The following is a 22,225-nucleotide window of genomic DNA, read 5'->3' on the forward strand; positions in this document are numbered from 1 at the left end:
TTACTTCACAACATTTCAGTGGGTTTTGTCATACATTGATATGAATCAGCCATAGATTTACACGTATTCCCCATCCCGATCCCCCCTCCCACCTTAGGACTTTCATATAATGTGTGTACGTATTTTTAGATAAAAGATTTTTAGGTAAAAATCATAACATTGTAGTAGGCAAATTTCAGTTGTATGGAAAAATTGCTTTAAAGAGTAATGAATATGTATATTCATTTTCTGTATTTTCATTCAATATATACTTATTATTCATTCAATACATATATTACTGTCTTTAAATTGCATTTTAAAAAGCAGTTTTCCAGAATCAATTTTCCTGTTACTGTGTTAATTTTTTATCTAAAATTGTTTAAAGTTTCACCTCTTTTTTTTTCTCAAATGCATTTTGAAGATTTTGAACACAATGGATCCTTGTTGCAAAAATTTGGAAACATTTGAAGAATATAAAAGTGAAAATAAAATTGTCCCGTATTTCCACCACCTGGAAATGATGACAGTATTTTAGTGTGTTCCTTTTCAGTATTTTTTACTGTGCTCATCATAGACACCAAATAATATTGATGAGAATTTTGTTTTTTATTTTTATTTTGTGTTTTATTGTAGTGAAACATCCTCCAGTTTTCACTATGAAGCCCCCTGCCTTCTTAAACCTAGTGAGAAACATAGTCAGGTTTTAAAATGTACCACTGTGTAGTGATTTTGCAGGGTCTGTAAGTCTCTTTGGTCTTTAAATCAGACAGCCTTACACTGCCATTTCTGCCTTGTTTCTCTCTGCCTTGTGCAAAGAGAATCTGCTTGCTATCCGGAGCTTCCTGACAGCAGCTATTTCCTGTCCATCCCAGGGCTTCGTTATCTTCACCTGCAGACCCAGGACTGGCCACTGCTCTAGCAGGAAAATTATTGATGTTCCAGAGGAAGCAGGGATAAGGAGTGGGTTTTATTCCTGCTTTACCTACATTGAATGCCATGCCTGTAGAATCCATATGCCACTCACACACTTTCCTTCCTCTACCAGATGTGGAATTCCTCTTTGATTCAAATGATCTTGGATCTGTTGCCTGATTCTGGGGAAGAACAGAAGCTCCCAAAGGGACAGTTGTTGCAGACGAGGGGGTGAGGGGAGGGCAAGTTCTGACCGCTTTCATTTCCTTTCCTGGGGCGGAAATCGTAGGTAAGGTGACCATCAACTCACAGTTTTCCTATGCCTTCTTCAGGAGGCAAAGGACAAGCTTCCCCCTATCTGACTGTCTGTCTCTGTCTGTCTCTGTCTCTTTTAGATCTATATGTAGAAAGAGAAGTAGATGTACATAGAGATAAGGTTATTAGAATGAGATTAAGGAAAGAGATAGGCAGCATATCCTTTTTAGAAGATGCAAACAAACCTTTGGAAAACTCTGCTGAAGAAAAATACACAATAATCTATTATTTCCACTTGTTTTTTTGAGAAAGGAAAGTAATTGTATGAAGGTATATGGGTCTTAAGCCCTCTATAGAAAAATTCCCCAAGCATATTCCATTAATGCACATATAATTCCATAAAATCGTAGCAGTTGTTTAAATTATTATCTGTCCACATTGAAATAAATAATCAATTGTGTGAACTTTCAGTGATTTCTCCCCTTTGAGAGTGAAGAAATGCATGTCCTTTTTTTAGTTGAAAATCAATAAGACTGTTCACCTCAATGTGAATAAGTGACCACTAAATTTTATCACAGGTATGCTTTAAATATTTGGCAAACTTATTTGTCTGCTGGATTTCTAGGTTGGGCTTCTGGGAATTCAGATGTTGTGGACACATGATTCAGAAGAGGCTTTAAATAATGCAAAAGATGACAGGAAAATCATGCAAGTGACAAACCAGAAATTTTTGGATATTCTGAATACTCTAATTAGTCAGACAACACATGACCTGAGCAAGTTTGACAGAGTGAAATTTGAAACTCTAATTACCATCCATGTGCATCAGAGAGATATTTTTGATGACTTGGTAAAGTATTTTTTTTTCTTAATTTAAAGTAATCTAGTGTATTAATAAGTTAGTGCTTCTAATAATTAATGGTTAAGTATTATACATACTTCCTAGCTTATATGAACCTTCCATCTGTTTGGTCCTTTCTCACAACCAGCTTTGCCTGTACAATGTCTACAAATATATACTGGTAGTTTTATATATAGATAAATATAGTAGATATAGTAGTAGATATATTTGGTAGTTTTAACAGTCGTGTGTGTATTCAGGTTTGGCATTCTGAAAGTCTGGAATCAACTGATGTGATTGAACTGTTTAAGCCAATAACCAGGAATATGATATAATTTAGGTGGGCTTGGTCGTGAGTTATGTCAATATTAGTTCATGACTTGGCCCCTGCACTCAGAGGACAAGAGTCTGCAGAAAGAGTCATGCCACTCCAGATTGGTAGTTAGCAATTTTAGTGAGGAAATTTATGGAATACTTTTGAGGCTTGTCTTGGGCAGCCTCTAGAGGAGTAAATCTCTGCATTTGTCTGCCAGAATTTTAAAAATAATTTTATTGAAATATAGTTGATTTATAGTGTTGTGTTAGTTTTTGCTATACAGAAAAGTGGATGAGTTATACATATCCATATTTCCCCCCTTTTTTAGAGTCTTTCCCCATATAGGTCATTACAGTGTATTGAGTAGAGTTTCCTGTGCTATTCAGTAGGTCTTTATTGTTACCTATTTTGTATACAGTAGTGTGTATATGTCAATCCTGATCTCCCAATTTATCCCTCCCCACTTACCCCCTGGTAGCTTTGTTTTCTACATCTGTAACTCTATTTCATTGTCTGCCAGAATCTTATAAGTTTGTATAGAGGCCTTAACTACCTCCTATACCATCCAGGTGGTCTCAACGGCATGTTCCTCTCTCAAAGGTGCGTCCATGAAAATAGTTCCCACTACGGGAGCAGTGGGCAGAATGCCCATTCCAGGGACAGAGAAGAGGGTGAGGAACCTGTGATTTCCTGGGTCCATCCAGCTCATGGGTCCACCTGCCAGTCATGTCTTCTAGATTAACTCCTCCAACTGATGAGCCAGTTGTGAAAAAAGTGCAGATTGAGTAGAACCAAGCTTCAGGTTGCTATGGCTTCCAAGCTTCCTATGGCTGTTCAGTTGATAGTGTCCAACAAGTCTTCATGGACTTGATGTGGGCAAGGTTCTGCAGAGTGGGTGTAGGAGGGATATTTGAATTCCCTTTGGAAACAGGACCCTAACAAGTGGTCTTGAGAAGTAGTTGTCTATTTTGGGATAGGAGGCCCGGGTAGTTTTGATAGTCCGTCATTTTGACTAGCTTCGTTTTTGACTACCATTGCATTATTCTGTTTAACCTTTCTAAAAAGAATTTTGAACATGCTGCTCTACTTCATTTCTTAAATTTTTATTTATTCATTTTTGGCTGAGCTGGGTCTTTGTTGGGGTACATGGGCTCTTCATTGCTGCAAGTGGGCTTTCTCTAGTTATGGCAAGCGAGGGCTACTGTCTAATTAAGGTGCACTGGCTTCTCATTGTGGTGACTTCTCTTGTGCAGGGCATGGGCTCTAGGCTCATGGGCTTCAGTTGTTGTGGCTCTCAGGCTTAGTTTCCCCCGGCATGTGGGATCTTAATTCCCAGACCAGGGCTTGAACCCATGTCCCCTGCATTGGCAGTCAGATTCTTAACCACTGGACCACCAGGGAAGTCCCTGACTTGATCTGCCTTTAAGGTATCTTTTTCCTTCCTCAGAGACCCACAATTCATGCAACTTGGGGCCCATTTTTTAGAGACTATGATTCCCAGGCCACCTGTTTCCAACTTGTATCAAAAGTTCTGATCAGATAAGTTGTATTTACTGAAGATTGAAGGGCATGGATTCCACGTATTCCCCTGTAATCTAAATCCTTCTTTCTCAAAATATGTATGACAACTGCTTGCACTGGCCTCAGCTAGGGACTTGTTTGAAAAGCAGAATCTTCAGCCTCCCCACCATACCCCTCTGCAGACCTACTGAGTCATCCTCTGTATTTCAGTACAACTTCCAGGTGATTCATAAGCATATTAAAGCTCAAGAAACACTGCTCTAGGATTTCTCTGGTTCATGCTAATCATCAAAAAGCCACACACTTAGACCATATTGCTTTGGCCTTCTACAGATTTACTTAATTGCCATTACCATTATCCTTTGGTTTTCCTTGAAGTCCACTTCAAGAAGCAGTCACATGGAATCCATTACTATACCTGCTATGAATGTGCTGTTGAGAATATCTGTACATTTCTGTCTCTTAAAGTTGAGGTCTCATGGAAGAACCTTCTTTTTAAAATCAAAACGCTGAGCATAGCTTTACTTGCCTTACGTTGGTTTTTTTTTTAAAAGAAAGTATACACATAGTTAAAACTCTGAAGCCGTTTTTCTTTTTATCTCAATTGTTAGTGAACTCATCCTCAGTTTGCATTCCAAGTAAAATAGTACCTCTCAGCCCGCATGTAAGCATTTTATTTTTCCATATATAGTACTTAGAACATAATGTATTTTGATATACAGTAACAACTCAATAAATACCAGCTATTCTTCTTTATACTCTCCTCCTCAACCCCCTCTTTATTTTTAAAAGTGTACTTATTTTTATTTATTTTTGGCTGTGCTGGTTCTTTGTTGCTATGTGCAGGCTTTCTCTAGTTTCGGCGAATGCTGCTCTCTAGCTGTGGTCCATGGGCTTCTCAATGTGGTGGCTTCTCTTGTTGCAGAGGATGGACTCTAGGGCATGCAGGCTCAGAGTTGGGACGCACAGGCTCAGTTGCCCTGTGGCATGTGGGATCTTAGTTCCTGGACCAGGGATCGAACTTGTGTCCCCTGCATTCCGCAGGCAGATTCTTAACTACTTGACAACCAGGCAAGCCCCGGTCCATTCCCTCTTTACCATCTCATAGGACTGTTGCAAGTAGCTAGCTGACTACATCTCCATGGCTGAGGGGCCTGTGCTAGAGAACAGAGTCCCTGTGGGTGGACTGGACTGTTACCTGAAAGTAGTCCTTTTAAGGTGGTGAATACAAACTATGCTTTAGGGAAGATAGAATTCTTAACTGGAGGGGGGAGTAAGATCATAGACAATGAAACAGCAGCAAAAAGTAAACAGCATGAAGACTGAATGAGATAGAGAACTGAGCATGTACAGTTGCCTGAGTGTTTTTCAGTGTCAGCCGAATGACCTGGAAGCGGGCCCCTGGGTGGAGAAGCAGTGAAAGGGACCACTTGCCTCTTCTTATACTGACTCCCCTGAGTGGGCAGGACTGGGGTTTCTCCAGGTTTGCTGATGGAAAGTCATGAAGCACTGTAGAAGTATTGTGGTGGGATGTTGTTCCTAAACATGCTCATCAGGTTTCTGTCCCTCGCATCCATGGTGGTGGGAGCCTCTTGGCCTCCCGTGGGTATAAGCCTCTTGGCCCATGGGTGTAAGCTGATGACTGGGCAGATTGATTGGTTTGGCCACAGTGCTGGTGCAAGAAGGCGTGTGTGCGTATAGGGCCATGCCTCTCCCATTGCCATGAGGACAGTGCCCAACCTCTTTCCTCTGCCCTCTGAAGCCTCAGCTCTCACTCTTTCTCCGGAGTCCTGGATGCCTCAGCAGTACTGAACTTCTTACAGTTTCTTAAACACACCAGCCAGATCTTCTGGGTCTTTGTCTAGAATGTTTTGCCCTCTCATGCCTCCATCACCCTTAGCTATTTCCTAGCTAATTTATTATTTCCCTAGCTAATTCCTACTATTTTTGCAGGGTTTAGTTTAGATGTTTCTTTCTCTGAGTGTCTCCCTCAGACCTAGACTAGGAGAGGTCTTTTTTTTTTTTTTTCATTTATTTTTATTAGTTGGAAGCTAATTACTTTACAATATTGTAGTGGGTTTTGTCAGAGGTCTTCTTGCTACATAATTTCATGACCTTGAGTTTCTTTTCCTACTTTATTGCCTTTACTTGTTTATCTGATTTGTCTTTTGCCCTGTTTTGTCAGCTTCAGAAGGCAGGAACTGTTTGTCTGTTTTTGTTTACCCAGCACAGCACTCCAAGGAAAGACTCATTAAATATTCATCCAAGGAAAGACTCAATAAATATATATTAAATGACAAGAATCAACTAATGAATGAATGAATAAAAATTGCCTATATGCTATGTTTTATGCTATTGCAATTCATTATGTAATCTCTTTGTATTTCATGTTTTTAAGGTAAAAATGCATATCAGATCTGTTACTGATTTTGAATGGCTCAAACAGAGTAGATTTTACTTTAAGGAAGATTTGGATCAAACTGTGGTGTCTATTACAGATGTTGACTTTATTTACCAGAATGAATTTCTGGGGTGCACTGATCGTCTTGTTATCACCCCATTAACAGATCGGTAGGAAACTCCATTTTTGTTATTCCATTCGTGTAATTAAATCACGTACTTACAATTGTCTTAAATTTGCATTTGAAATGTTAACAAAAGCATATTGCTGTCTTGTCAGCTCTGGGCTCGCTCATCAAAGCCTAACAATGAAATAACTGTCATTATTTAAAAGTACATATAGGTTAAATTTTTATTAAATAGAAAAGAGTAAAACAATAAAAGGATGCTTGAATGTCGACTATGAGAAGTTTAGTAATGAAGTTGGAAAAAAAAAGGAAAGAAAAAAAGAAGTTGAGTAATGAAGTTGAGATTACAGGATGGACAAAGATTACAGATTAAGGCTCTCTAGAGCCTTAAAGAGGGTCATTAGAATTGCAAAGAAGGAAGGTACCTTGTAAATGGTGTCTCCTGGTTTTTCATACGTGGAAGTTGATTCCTAAAGTGATGTTTCCTGGCCAGGTCTGAATGAATAATCAGTTAATGGCACATCCCCTCACCATTCTTTCTAGTATATGACACTAGACAAGTACTGGGTCTTTGCCATTCTTACATGTCCTGCAAATACCTGGTTCTATATGCCATGTGTAGAAGACAGTAAATGTTTGTAGAATCGACTTAAACTGGGTCATAGAACAACTAATTCTGCTGTTACTTTAAATAGAGCTGACTCCAGGTAAAATTATGATACAGCAAAATTACGTCTTCAGCCTCTTCTAGACTCATCTGACCTCCCTTTATATGCCCAGTTCCATCACAGTCTAAATTTTTCAGGGTGTTTTCCCTTCGATTGATGTTTATGTATAAAGCTTCATGTCTTATGAAACTTTACCAAGTTTGCTTAGATCTGAAACAGATGTAACTGAAGCTGCATTATGGATACAAGGGGATTCATTATATTGTTCTTTACATGTGTCTAAATGAGTGAAACACTTCATAGTAACATGGTTTACTGGCAGAGGTGTGCTGGAGCTGGCTTGTACTAGCCTGCAAGAGCCAAAGTCATGCTCCTCTTCCCAGTTTTGTGCTATCACATTACCAGCGTTGCCATTGGCCATGGTGGACGTATTTATGCCACAGAAATCAGCAGATGTAAAAATTAGATTTGGAATTTCCTGGTGGTCCAGTGGTAGGACTTAACGCTTCCACTGCAAAGGACACAGGTTCTATTCTTGCTTGGGTAACTAAGATCCTGTATGCCATGTGGAGAGGCCAAAAAACAGAAATCACCTTTGTTTTTTTTTCCCCTAGAGGGCTCATTGTTAAACATCTGCCATCCCACCACTGCTTACTTGGTTCTCTGACTTCAGATGTCTCCTGACCACAGTGCAAGGAAGGCCTGCGGGTTTTATGTCAGGGTTGCGTGCCTTTGCAAGCACTGTATTATTTTTAATGAATCCCAGCTACTCCAGCCTTGTTTGGTTGCCCATCTCTTATGAGAAAGCATTAGAAGCTCAGTTGTGTCCAACTCTTTGTCATGCAATGGACTGTAGCCTGTAGCTCCTCTGCCCAAGGGATTTTTCAGGCAAGAATACTGGAGTGGGTTGCCATTCCCCTCTCCAGGGGATCTTCCTGACCCAGGGATCGAACCTGCGTCTCTTATGACTTAGGCCGGTTCTTTACCACTAGCACCACCTGGGAAGCCCCTCTCTTACGTGGGTGGCTCAAACTCTAAAGCGAACAGTCTCATTCCAATCACACCGGACTTTGGCCTGTACCTCGCTGTGACGCGTGTTACCGCGTATCCACAGCGCTTTGTCTGATTCATGTTTACAGGTGCTACATCACTTTGGCGCAGGCTTTGGGAATGAACATGGGAGGGGCTCCCGCAGGACCTGCGGGCACCGGCAAAACCGAAACTACGAAAGACATGGGAAGATGTTTGGGGAAATACGTGGTCGTGTTTAATTGCTCAGATCAAATGGATTTCAGAGGACTAGGAAGGATTTTTAAAGGCAAGTGTCAAACACCATTGTGTTATTTTTGGTGGATTTATTTTTATTGCATTTAAATGGCATTTTCTGATAGAAGTCTAAAGTGATAGTGTCCCACATAGCCAAAATTAATGTAGGTTGATGCATATGATATTGCCTTTTTTCTGGGTCAAAAATGGCTGGGTATCATCAATTAAATATCGTTCAATACTACTTCTGGCATTACAGTCCATGAGTTGAATGTGTATTAGATTATGAAAACAGAATCAATTTAATACTGCCTGAAACAATGATGAAGGAGATAAGATCAGGATAGCAAACCAATGACACATGTGACTTCCCTTATTGCAATAAATCCCACTGAAATAAAGATTTTTTTATTATTTATTTATTTTTGGCTGCCACCATGAAGATTATGGGATTTTAGTTCCCTGACCAGTGATCAAACCTGGGCCCTTGGCAGTAAAAGCACAGAATCCTAACCACTGGACCACCAGGGAATTACTGAAATATTTTTTTAAAAGGATGGTAACACTGGAAAACAAGAAGGGAGGGGGCACTGGCAGATGGGAAATATTGACAAAATCTGAATAGATAGATGGCAGATGGTTTCAGATGGACAAAGAAAAAAGATTAGGGAGCATTTCAGTCTTAGAACTCAGGCCCCGTTGGTCTTCTCTGGTGGTCTCATGCAGACCCAAACTTTTGTTGTTATTCAGTCACTAAGTCGTGTCTGACTGTTTGCAACCCCATGGACTACAGCACCCCAGACTCCCCCATCCTTCACTATCTCCTGGAGTTTGTTCAAACTCCTGTCCATTGAGTTGGTGATGCTATCTAACCATCTCATCCTCTGTTTCTCCCTTCTCCTCCTGCCCTCAATCTTTCCCAGCATCAAGGTCTTTTCCAAAGAGTCTGGTCTCCGCATCAGGTGGCCAAAGTATTGGAGCTTCAGCTTCAGCATCAGTCCTTCCAATGAATATTCAGGGTTGCTTTCCTTTAGAATTTACTGATTTGCTCTCCTTGTAGTCCAAGGGACTCTCAAGAGTCTTCTCCAGCACGACAGTTTGAAAGCATCAATTCTCTGGCACTCAGCCTTCTTTATGGTCCAACTCACATCCATACATGACTACTGGAAAAACCATAGCTTTGACTATATGACCTTTTGTCAGCAAAGTGATGTCTCTGCTTTTTAATACATTGTCTAGGTTTGTCATGGTTTTCCTTCCAAGGAGCAAGCGTCTTTTATTTTCATGGCTGCAATCACCATCTGCAGTGATTTTGGAGTCCAAGAAAATCCATTGTTTCCCCATCTATTTGTCATGAAGTGATGGGATGGGATGCCATGATCTTAGTTTTTTGAATGTGGAGTTTTAAGGAAGCTTTTTCACTCTCCTCTTTCACCCTCATCAAGAGGCTCTTTGGTTCCTCTTCACTATCTACCGTTAGAGTGGTATCATCTGCGTATCTAAGGTCATTGATATTTCTCCCAGCAATAAACACTGAATGATATCTAAATGATCAAATTTACATCTTATCTTGGACTTCCCCTTGAAACTCTGAATTCACATAATACAATTGATAACCTGCTCCTTGATATTGCCCCTTAAATATCTAACAGGTTCAGAGTCACTGTATCCCAAACCAAACTTCCGATCCTCCCTCCCCATCTTGACTTCTTCTTCAGCCTTCCTTGACACATTAAATACCCACTCTATTCTTCGAGATACTTAAACAGAAATCTTTGACTTATCCTTTTTACCTCTCTTTCTCTCATGCTCACGTCCAACTGTCCGCAAACACCATTAGCTCTACTTTCAGACCACATCCAGCACCAACCACCTTTTGTTAGCCCGCTGCTGTCGTCCTGGTTCAAGCCAATCATTATCTCTCGCCTGTGCTGCTCCGATAAGCCTCCTAATTGGTCTCCCTGAGTTTACCCCTGTGCTCTCCATTCTAATCTCAAATCTAGAGCCTTCTAATTGTAAGTCAGGTCACGACACTCTTCTACTGAAAGCTGGGCCCTGGCTTCGCTCACAGTAAGAGCCGAGATCCTTGCGTTGGTCCTCGTATTGTTTCACACAGTCACACCTGCTCCTTCCCTGTTGCATCGCTCTGACCTGATCTCGTCTCCTGACCCGGTCCCCTCACTGTCTCTACTGAATCACACTGCCCTTTGTGATGCTTCTCAAACACCCCGAATCACACTCCCTCCACCTTATGCCTGCCGATCTTTAGATTCTTTCCCCAGATATCCATCCATATAGCTCACTTGATAAAGGACACCCACTGCAAACATCGTCGTACTGAAAATTTGAAAGCGTTCTCTGAGACAAGGTATAAGATGAGGATTTCCATTACTTTACTTCCACTCACCACTGTGTTCTGTATCCTACCCAGCACAGTAAGGAATAACAACAGGGACAGCAAAAGTACAAAGACTGGAAAGAAAGAAACACAAAATATCGTTGTTTACAAGTGATACTGTAAACAATAAAATCAACAAAGCTATAGAAGGTAGAATTTAGCAAGTTTACTTGAATATGAAATAAACACAAATTTTATTTTAGTTATCCATAAAGTTAGAAAATGAAAATCTCAAAAAGATATCACCTAGGTAGTGCCAGTGGTAAAGAGCCCCAGTGCCAGTGTAGGAGACATGGGAGACGAGGGTTTGGTCCCTGGGTCAGGAAGATCCCCTGGAGGAGGGCGTGGTAACCCATTCCAGTATTCTTGCCTGGAGAATCCCATGGAGAGAGGAGTCCAGTGGGCTACAGTCTGTAGGGTCACGAAGAGTCGGACATGACTAAAGCAACTTGATAAACAGCCAAATGGAACATAGTAGAGAATGCAGAAATAGGCCAGGAACACTGACATGTGGAAAAGGTGGTATTGAAAATCAGTGATGAAGAGAGAGAATTTGCAGTGTCGTTCTGGTACACTGGATGATTACATTTAACAAGGGAAATTGGATCCCTGCATATATAAAAATTGAATCCCTACAACATGCATAAAAATAATTTTGGGGGATTAAGTGCTTAACTATGATAGGCAAAACCTGTATGACCTTTAGAAGGTAACAAAGGCACATATCTGTTCTCAGAGTAGAAAGGGACTTTTTATACAAAACCCCTGTAACAGATACCATGGGATTGCTCATCCAGCTCTTATCTTTAGTTACTTGCCTGTTGGAAATATATACATTGAACAACTCAGACTTAAACTGTGCAGTTCCACTTATACACAGATTTTTTAAACTAAATACATACTACAGTACTATATGACCTCAGGTTGGTTGAACCCCTGTATGTGGAACTGTGGATGTGAGAGGGCTGACTGCAAAGTTATATGTGGATTTTCAACTTTGTGGAGTGTCCATGCCCCTAACCCCTATGTTGTTCAAGGGTCAATTGTGTGTGTGTGTGTATAATTTTACAATCTTTTGTGATATGTCTCTTTTTGAGACTTCTCAAAAACTGGGAGAAGATATTTTAGCATGTATGGCTGACAAAAGATTAATATCTAGCATTAAGAAAGATTTTCTTTAGACTTCCCTATTGGTCCAGTGATTAAGACTCCACACTTACACTGCAGCGGGCAGGGGTTCTACCCCTGGTCGGGAAACTAAGATCTCCATGTGTGTGTGGCGTGGCCAAAAAAAAAAAAAAAAAGAGAGAAACAGTTTCTTCAAATCATTAAGAAATACAAAACAATTCTGTTCTCACTGTTGTTAATTGGTAAGAATGAAGAAGTCTGACAAACCACTGTTGGTAAGGGTGTGTAGAAATTGTAAATCTTAGTACTTCTGTATGTATAAGTCGGTAGAATTGCTTCAGAGAACAGTAAATCAATCGATTTATTTGATGATACACTGCATAGATACAGTATTTTGTATATACAGTATATAGAAAAATAAACAGATACACACAAATTTTGAACAAGCCAAGTATAGAGTATTGGTGAATGCACACAAGCAGTCGTTTACAGGCATGCATAAGAACCGTTGACATCAAATTCAGAGTAGAGGTTACCTCTGGAGAAGGAGGGAGTGTGGATCCAAAAAAGACCTACGTGGACTTGAATTGTAGTTCCTGAAGCAAAATTGTTAAGATTTGGTAGGTGGGTACATGGATATTCACTATATTGTTCATTGTAATTGCCTGTCCTTAAAAAAAAATAATTTAAACCCAAAGAATCACTTAATGAAAGAGAATGCTCTCCTGTGGATCACTCCTGGCTTAATGATTGAAGATCATTAAGATCTGAGAGGAGCAGACTAGAGCACCAGGCAAATCCTAGAATGCCAAAACTATAGCAGAAAGCAGAGAAAAAGAAAAGAAAGTGGCTGTCTCCAGTATTTCTCCCCCATGTAAACGCTCTGAAGTGGGAGTCCTGACAAAGATTATCGCCAGGCGGGGGTTGTGCCAGAGAGGCAAGCATTGCTCCAGGTCAGTCCCCAAGCCCCAGACCCAGAGGATAAGCTCTCCTGCCTCTCTCATGCCTTCCCCCCAATCGCCAGAGGCAGCCATACCCAGTGCAAACAGGAATTTGCATTTGGAATGAGAAGATACACCCATATGCAGAAATAACCATGTCTCATCAAATATTTGAAAAAATTAAGGAGTCATTCCCTCCAAACAGTAAAGAGACCCACTGACCACCTACCTAAACAGAAAAAAATGCAAAAGTAACTAAAATTAATAGCTTCAGAGAGATTCAAGAATTTGTATAGCTAATTAAAGAAACATATAACCAATTAAAGAAAAACAAAAAAACAGGCTGCTATGAAAAGAATAACAATTGGAATAATCAGAAATTGAAAAAACAAAACTTGAGTTTTTTTTGAGTTGGAATATCTAGCCAAGTGAGAATATTGCAGAAAGAAATGGAAAGTTTGACAGAAAAATTTCAGGGTTGTAGGAATAGATATGTAAGTTCCAATATCCATAAAATGGAAATTCCCAAAGAAGAGAGAAGAAAAAGTGGGGGTAGGTGGGTGGAAGCAGTAATAAAAGAAGAGTGTTTTGTGGGGACTCTGTACCCGCTCTCTGTGTCTATGCTGAAAGCTTTGTACTTTCCTTCTCTTTAATAAATCCTATTCACTTGCTTAAAAAAAAAAAGAGAAGAGTGTTTCGTGCAGTTAAAGATAATAAAGGTTTTTCATCCTTTGAGATTAGACAGGAGCAGTGTTCCTGATATCCAGGTCTTTCTTTGTGCTGGGTTTCATAAGGAATAAATAAACATCTTTTGACCATTCTCTGTCTCACTCAGCTTCCAGGCATTTCTCTCATTGCAACAAGCAACGAACAGAGTGATCTGACCCAGATAGGGCATCCCTTATTTTGTTAATTTCCCCAAACATTATGGCTCCCTCACCTCCATCCCCACTGGAGGTGGCACATCCAGACTGAATCAATTTTTATCACCCTTCAGCATCCCTGGTGGAATGACGAGTCTGTACTTTCATTTCAGCAGTATACTGTTTCCATTGTTTCGGTGATGATGTACAAATAATTAAACTTATCTATATCACTGGAATTAAATATGTCTTTATAAACAGCCAGATGTGAAGTTTATATAAATTGTATTTCACTATATAATTGTTTGAGGGTGCTTTGGAGAAATGATTTCTATCAAGAAGGTATATTACAAAGTAAAACTTATCAAACTAACTGTTTTTCACACCAGGTCTTGCACAGTCAGGTTCCTGGGGGTGTTTTGATGAGTTTAACAGAATTGAATTGCCTGTGTTATCAGTGGCAGCCCAGCAAATTTACATCGTCTTGACAGCAAGAAAAGAGAGAAAAAAACAGTTTATTTTTTCTGACGGTGATTGTGTTGATTTAAATCCAGAATTTGGAATCTTCTTAACAATGGTGAGAACATAGGTGTTACATATTTTAAAATTTTTTATTGAAGTGTGGTTGATATACAGTGTATTAGTTTCTGGTGTATAGCAAAGTGACTCCGTTATATATGTGTATATATATATATTATATTCTTTTCTGTTATAGGTTATTATAAGATTTTGAATACAGTTCCCTGTGATATATATATATATATACTAGGATCTTGTTGTTTATCTATTTTATATATAGTACTTTGTATCTGCTAATCCCAAATTCCTCATTGGTTCCTCCTCCACCCACTTTCCCCTTTGGTAATCCTAAATTTGATTTCTTTGCTATTTGTGTCATAGTTTAGATTCTACCTTTGAGTGATATCCTATGATATTTGTCTTCATATGACTTACTTCACTTAGTATGATAACGTCTAGGTCCATCATGTTGCTGCAGATGGCATTATTTCATTCTTTTCAACCCCTTGGTCAGGTGTATTCCTAAGTACTTCATACTTTTTGATGTGATTTAAACAGATTGAGGAGAAGGCAATGACACCCCACTCCAGTACTCTTGCCTGGAAAATCCCATGGACGGAGGAACCTGGTGGACTGCAGTCCATGGGGTCGCTACGAGTCAGACATGACTGAGCAACTTCACTTTCACTTTTCACTTTCACACATTGGAGGAGGAAATGGTAACCCACTCCAGTGTTCTTGCCTTGAGAATCCCAGGGACGGGGGAGCCTGTTGGGCTGCCATCTATGGGGTCGCACAGGGTCGGACATGACTGAAGTGACTTAGCAGCAAACAGATTGAAAAACATAGGTTTTAAATGCAGTTTATTCATTTAATTGTTATAGACTTAAAGGAAAGTAAACATATATTAGTGGGTAATATATCATAGTTCCCCCAACCAGGAATCAAACCCCCACACCTCTTGCAGTGGGAGCACACAAAGTTTTAACCACTGTAACGCCAGGGAAGGCCCATGGTGAATGTTTATAATTGAGACACCCAAGGCTCAGAGAATTAAAAAATTTGCTCGTCACACAATTAGAGAAAGATGTTATTGTCTAATATCAAAGCCTGACTCCTTAACCTCTACACTTGGCTTTTCTCTGACACTTAATAAAGGATGATAGAAATGATTTAAAATTTTCAAAATAATTCAACAGGGTCCTATAACAAATTGTTACCATGTGACTGGGGACAGAGCTTTGTGATATACTGTTGTAAAGATAAAACACCAAAAGCATAGAATGGAGGAGTTTCTATGAATTGAAGTGAAGTTAATGTTGAACTGCTTTTACCTAATGCTTTTAAATGATCCCTATTCTGTTAAATCTCTAAGTTGCAAAATAACACAAGTACTCTGAGTTTTAAGTGTCCTGAGTGGATAAAGATAAATCATAGGAAAAAAGCTCAGAAAAGTTTCTGATAAGCTTTAATGTAAGCAACCAGTAAAGCAAGTTAGAGGTAAATAATAACAATCCTAAAGTGATCAGTTATAACTCATGAAATTGAATGAAGGAGTTTACTCCGTGTGATAGTGTGGCTTAGAAGAATTTAAAAGAAGCTTAACATTTCCTTGGATTAAGAATAATTTTGGAAATATCAATTAGATATTGCATTAGGCTGTGAATAACTAACATATGAAGAATAGTGACTTAAGTATGTATTCTTTTAAGATTCTTCGAGGTTTCTACACCATCTTGGTTTCCAATTTCAAGGTCACCTTATGGCCCAAGGTGCTATAGAAGCATCTCTGTTGCAGCCAATTGATTGAATCAATTCCCTCCAATCAGACGTCAAGGATATTTCACACACTGTGTCCCTTTGCGACTCACAGGGTAGAATTTAATCTCACCAGCTGCAGGGCAGGCTGGGAAATGTAGTTTTAAATCTGGGTGGTGATGCACCCAGCTTGCAACTGAAGTTCTGTGACTAAGGATGAAAAATAGGAGTAATGAAAGGTAGCCAGCCATCTTTGTATTCCCAGCGCCTAGCAAGTTATCTGGCCTATTGACAATGCCCAGTAAATGCTCAGGGACTAAAGGTTTCTTCATGCACTTTCCTCTTTGCCTTGCTTGTCTTTGAACAAACACCCTAACCTCATCGCTTGGGGTTTTGGGGTCTGGTCTATCCTGTGTTTTGTTATTATTCGCGTCCTTCTCATCTCTACTTTTGTCCTTCTTCATGTTTTCTCATCACTCCCGTCTTTGTTTTCCTCACTAAACTCTTTGTCAGCTGTTTGTGGCTATTTGTCAGCCACAGAACTCTGTAATTCTGACTGTAAAGAATAATTTGTGTTGTAAAGCGGTTAACTTCCAGTTTAAAAGCAAAGCACACACACTCACAAAGCAAAACGGAAACATTAAAGAAAAGACAAACCTAGCAACTGTAATTACATACTCCATGCAAATGTCCTTCAAAAAGTAAGGCAAGATAAAAATACTTTCTGGCAAAAAAATAATAATTTGAAGAGAGGAAATAAAAGTTGCCTCAATAAATTGATTAATATAAAATCCTAAATTTTCTTTTTCTTTCAGTAACATATTTTGGATCATAATTATCCCAGTATTTATTCAGTTTTATTTCATTTTCTTTAACAAACAGATACGCAGATGCTTATTTTTTGCTACACAAAGTGGTGTGTGTGTGTGCACTGTGTGCACACGTGTGTTACTTTATTAGTGTAATGAACATGGAAATTGTGAGAGAGAGTAATATGACATTAATAAATATTGATGGTCCAATATACATTTTTGTGAAAAGAGGGATATTTTATGAATCGAATGTTTTTCAATACCTTCTTAGAATCTGAATTAGAGATTTGAAATGTATTGATAATTTGTATTCAAGAAATGAAAGTTATGTCAACAATTAAAAATTAAATAATTTTAACTTTTAGAACCCTGGGTATGCTGGGCGCCAGGAACTACCAGAGAACTTGAAAATTCAGTTCAGAACTGTTGCTATGATGGTTCCTGATAGACAGGTATGCATCAGGATTTAAAATCGTAATGCAATTTATGTTCTTTACCTGTTTTTCACTAAAACTGAAAAGTCTCAGTGTTAATTTGCAGATCATTATGCGAGTTAAACTTGCAAGCTGTGGTTTTCTTGAAAACGTTATCTTGGCTCAGAAGTTTTATGTACTTTACAAACTCTGTGAAGAGCAACTTACTAAGCAGGTAACTTTGTACATCTATTTTCCCCTCACTATAGAACTTGTTTTTTAACTTTGCAATTTTGCCTTGATAAGTACTAATTAGGGAGTTAAAAAAAATTCCTTGACTGTTTCCTAAGATATGTTTATAGTTAACTTGACCTTTTGATTATGTATTTTAAAAACTTTCCTAAGTTGAAATAATTATAGATTCCCAGGAAGTTGCAAAGACATGTACGAGATGTCCTGTGTACTCTTCATCCTGTTGACATAATTGTAGTACAATAACACAACCAGAAGATTGACAATGGACAATAAACATAGATTCTTAAAACGTCACCAGTTTTTCATGCACTTGTGTGTGTGTATGTAGTTCTATCCAATTATGTCATAGAAAACAGAATTGTTTATCCCCACCAAGTACCCTCCTGCTACCCCTTTATAGCCACACTTCCCTTTGTCCCAAATTCTGTAGCTCCTCATAGGCGTAATCTTTTCTACATCTCTGTAATTGTGTTATTTCAAGCATGTTACATAAAGTGAATCACGTGGTGTATAACCTGTTGGTCATGCATTTTAAATGGTTGCCCCTCAGACTATCAGAGTGTATTGTTCTCAGAAAATCAGGTGTGAACACTGTCACACAGATTGATCTTTCCAGTGAAGTCATCTTTTTTCAGTCGAAGGAAAGGCAGGAGAAGTGAGCTAACAGAACTTTGCCACTCAGCCACTCCATAACTATAGTATGTAAGTACTATATGTACACAGTGAGTCTGCACTTGGAATTTTTCAGCTGAATGATCCTTTGTATTTCTTTTCTCATCCTAGGTTCATTACGACTTTGGTTTGAGAAATATTCTATCTGTATTGAGGACACTCGGATCTCAAAAAAGAGCCAGACCAGAAGATAGTGAATTAAGCACGGTCATGAGAGGACTTAGAGATATGAACCTTTCTAAATTGGTATCTTTCTCCTCTGGATTAATTTCTCTTTCAAGATTTTGACCTCGCTGACAAGTGGGGGTTGGCTCATATGGAGCTGTTAACATGGGTGTGTGTTGGGTTGGGTATGTGAAGTTACCACTGACTGAACTTCTGGAAGAAGGCACCCTCCTCCCGCCCCCGAGAAAAAAACCCATGGCTTTGTATGGACAACAAGGGCCAGAAATGCATCCTTACAAATGGCATGAAATAGGCTTCATTAGTGGGCTACAGCCCCCAAATGTCAGTCCATTATTCATAACATAATACAGATTCTAAACATGAAAATCTGGATTCATAGGGAACCACCAAAGCTTTTCGCTTTGTCTGTAGGTGACTAGCTTTAACTATGTCTCTCCCAAAACTTCAACACCATTTCTGTTTTCTAAATGTGCATTAAATGTTTGCTGTGGCTGCTGCTGCTGCTGCTAAGTCACTTCAGAGTACTGGAGTGGGTTGCCATTTCCTTTTGCAATGCATCAAAGTGAAAAGTGAAAGTGAAGTCTCTCAGTCGTGTCCGACTCTTAGCGACCCCATGGACTGCAGCCCACCAGGCTCCTCCGTCCATGGGATTTTCCAGGCAAGAGTACCGGAGTGGGGTGCCATTGCCTTCTCCGGTTTGCTGTGGAGATTATAGTGATTATTTCTCTGCTTTCACACTTGTCACAGGTACAGCCGGGTTGTTTTGAGCTAGCTGATGGGCAGGTTCATGTGGCTTTTATTCACGGGCTTCTTTGTGCTGCGTATGGTGTCCATGCCCTGGGAGTACGTGGTTGAGGAAGAAGTGGATCTTAGGAGCGTGCATTCTAGTTACAAATCTAACAGCTAACATCTGTATACTTCACTTTATTACAGAATCTTTTCACATATATTGTCTTGTTTGAGTCTCACAGCCACCCTGGGGGACATGGATCTCCTTAGGAGAGAGTCACGTTTCTAGGACTCACCCACTGTCATAGTCAGTTGAGAAACTGGAACCAAAATCCACAAGACTTTCTGATGTTAAATTACAGATATTTTCCTAATTAAAGTAGAATGTTAATACTCTGTTCTCTTGGGATTGGCACTATTACTTACACGTTTTTAAGGTTAATGCGTATCCATTTTAAATATAGCAGTGTCTACGTGTCCATCCCAGACTCTAAGTATCCCTTCCCCCCATCCTCTCCTCCGCCCACCCTGGCAACCATTCAGTTCATTCTCTAAGTCTGCGAGTCTCTTTCTGTTTTATAAGTTCAGTCCTATCATTTCCTTTTAGATTTGCATATAAGGGATGTCATACGATATTTCCCCTTCTGTGGTCTCACTTCACTCAGTACGACAATCTCTAGGTCTATCCATGCTGTGAAAATGGCGTTATTTCATTCTTTTTAATATAAATGCCAGGGAAATTTGGGTGCAATGCTGTAGGTAATGTGGACTCAGTGGTGGTGTTTGGGAGAAAGTGCTAGAGCATACAGGTGTGGCCAGGAGAATAATATGATTATTTGGGCATGAAATGATAAGTGCTGTGAGCTTCATTTTTGACCTAAATGAGTAAATTTATTCTTTGCCACCTTAGATTGATGAAGATGAACCCCTGTTCCTCAGCTTAATCAATGACCTGTTTCCAGGATTACAACTAGATAGTAATAGTTACGTGGAACTGCAAGCTGCAGTCGCCAACCAGGTTCAGCTTGAAGGTTTGATTAACCATCCACCCTGGAATCTCAAACTCGTGCAGGTAAAATATTTTTCATCTATTATCAGTTTGATGATCAACAAGTGTTGTTAAAGGTTGTCATTTGGAGAGAAGAACTAGTGTTATTAATCTTGCTTCATGTTAAGGTTGAGACTAAAGAAAGCACATCATTGCAAGAAGAGTCCTCAGCTGGGGGGTGTTGGTCCTAGGGACTTTATTTATTTATTTTTTCCATTTATTTTTATTAGTCAGAGGCTAAGTACTTTACAGTATTGTAGTGGTTTTTGCCATACACTGACATGAATCAGCCCTGGATTTACATGTGCTCCCCATCCCGATCCTCCCTCCCGCCTTCCTCCCCATCCCATCCCTCTGGGTCATCCCAGTGCACCAGCCCTGAGCACTTGTCTCATGCATCCAACCTGGGCTGGTGATCTGTTTCACCCTTGATAGTATACTGTTTCAGTGCTATTCTCTCAGCTCATCCCACCCTCGCCTTCTCCCACAGAGTCCAAAAGTCTGTTCTATACATCTGTGTCTCTTTTTCTGTTTTGCATATAGGGTTATCATTACCATCTTTTAAAATTCCATATGTATGCGTTAGTATACTGTATTGGCGTTTATCTTTCTGGCTTACTTCACTCTGTATGATGGGCTCCAGTTTCATCCATCTCATTAGAACTGATTCAAATGAATTCTTTTTAATGGCTGAGTAATATTCCATGATGTATATGTACCATAGCTTCCCTATCCATTCGTCTGCTGATGGGCATCTAGGTTGCTTCCATGTCCTGGCTATTATAAACAGTGCTGCGATGAACATTGGGATGCATGTGTCTCTTTCAGATCTGATTTCCTCACTGTGTATGCCCAGGAGTGGGATTGCTGGGTCATATGGCAGTTCTATTTCCAGTTTTTTAAGAAATCTCCACACTGTTCTCCATAGTGGCTGTACTAGTTTGCATTCCCACCAACAGTGTAAGAGGGTTCCCTTTTCTCCACACCTTCTCCAGCATTTATTGCTTGTAGACTTTTGGATAGCAGCCAATCTGCCTGACATGTAATGGTACCTCATTGTGGTTTTGATTTGCATTTCTCTGATAATGAGTGATGTTGAGCATCTTTTCATGTGTTTGTTAGCCATCTGTATGTCTTCTTTGGAGAAATGTCTGTTTAGTTCTTTGGCCCATTTTTTTGATTGGGTCATTTATTTTTCTGGAATTGAGCTGCAGGAGTTGCTTGTATATTTTTGAGATTAATCCTTTGTTGCTTCGTTTGCTATTATTTTCTCCCATTCTGAAGGCTGTCTTTTTCACCTTAAGTATAGTTTCCTTTGTTGTGCAAAAGCTTTTAAGTTTAATTAGGTCCCATTTGTTTATTTTTGCTTTTAATTCCAATATTCTGGGAGGTGGGTCATAGAGGATCCTGCTGTGATTTATGTCGGAGAGTGTTTTGCCTATGTTCTCCTCTAGGAGTTTTATAGTTTCTGGTCTTACATTTAGATCTGTAATCCATTTTGAGTTTATTTTTGGACTTTAGCATGGTTTTATCCCGCCTCACACTAACCAAGCACTTACTGAAGTTACTTATACCCCATGAGGTTAGGTGGTAACCAGAATCTCGAGAATAGCTGGGAGGAGATAGCAGGTTATGAAAATGCAGGGAGGGACTTCCCTGGTGGTCCAGTAGTTGGGACTCTGTGTTTCCACTGCAGGGACCTTGGGTTCCATTCTTGGTTGGGGAACTGGAATCCCACGAGCCTTGCAGCGTGACCAAAAAAAAAAACAAAAAAACTGCAGGGAAGTGGAATGCCATAGCTGGGGGCCTTCGTGGGGCATGGTGCCTGAGGAATCTGGGGGTGCTACTTTGCTTCTGCTTTGTGTGTGGACATATTCACACATAAACTAAATCCTTTGCCTGTGTCTCTTGGTGTGTTTCTGTCAATCACATTTTATCCTTGGGACAACCTATCAGTGATTTTATCAAGCAGAGCCCTGAAACTGTAGCAGAGTTGCTGAATTAAATCCCTGTGAGCTTGACACATTGGGAGTATTTTCCAGTGCCTTGGAAAATGAAGGCACTGAAATTGTGGGAAGTGTTAAAAACCGCATTTGAAAAGTAATGATTCTTTCCCCCCCCCGCCATCCCCTGAAAAGCAATGATTCTTAACTTACTCTTGTAAGCAGTGCAGGTGTATGAGAGAGACTCAAACCTTATAAAGAAAATATATGGGGA

At 39.6% G+C, this 22,225-nt stretch overlaps 1 protein-coding gene across 2 annotated transcripts in view; it reads left to right on the top strand.

Moving 5' to 3' along the window:
• DNAH8 (dynein axonemal heavy chain 8) overlaps window positions 1–22,225 on the top strand; it is a 311,786-nt gene that overhangs the window by 125,766 nt on the left and 163,795 nt on the right. For both annotated transcript variants that reach the window (XM_043907360.1, XM_043907362.1), the window contains 8 exons: window positions 1,772–1,996; window positions 6,223–6,395; window positions 8,160–8,338; window positions 14,006–14,193; window positions 17,071–17,157; window positions 17,246–17,353; window positions 18,157–18,291; window positions 19,871–20,032. In XM_043907360.1, the coding sequence (XP_043763295.1) occupies window positions 1,772–1,996; window positions 6,223–6,395; window positions 8,160–8,338; window positions 14,006–14,193; window positions 17,071–17,157; window positions 17,246–17,353; window positions 18,157–18,291; window positions 19,871–20,032 (1,257 nt within the window). The remainder of the gene's footprint in view (window positions 1–1,771; window positions 1,997–6,222; window positions 6,396–8,159; window positions 8,339–14,005; window positions 14,194–17,070; window positions 17,158–17,245; window positions 17,354–18,156; window positions 18,292–19,870; window positions 20,033–22,225) is intronic.

This window comes from Cervus elaphus, chromosome 7 (genome assembly GCF_910594005.1).
Source record: "Cervus elaphus chromosome 7, mCerEla1.1, whole genome shotgun sequence".
Taxonomy (NCBI): domain Eukaryota; kingdom Metazoa; phylum Chordata; class Mammalia; order Artiodactyla; family Cervidae; genus Cervus; species Cervus elaphus.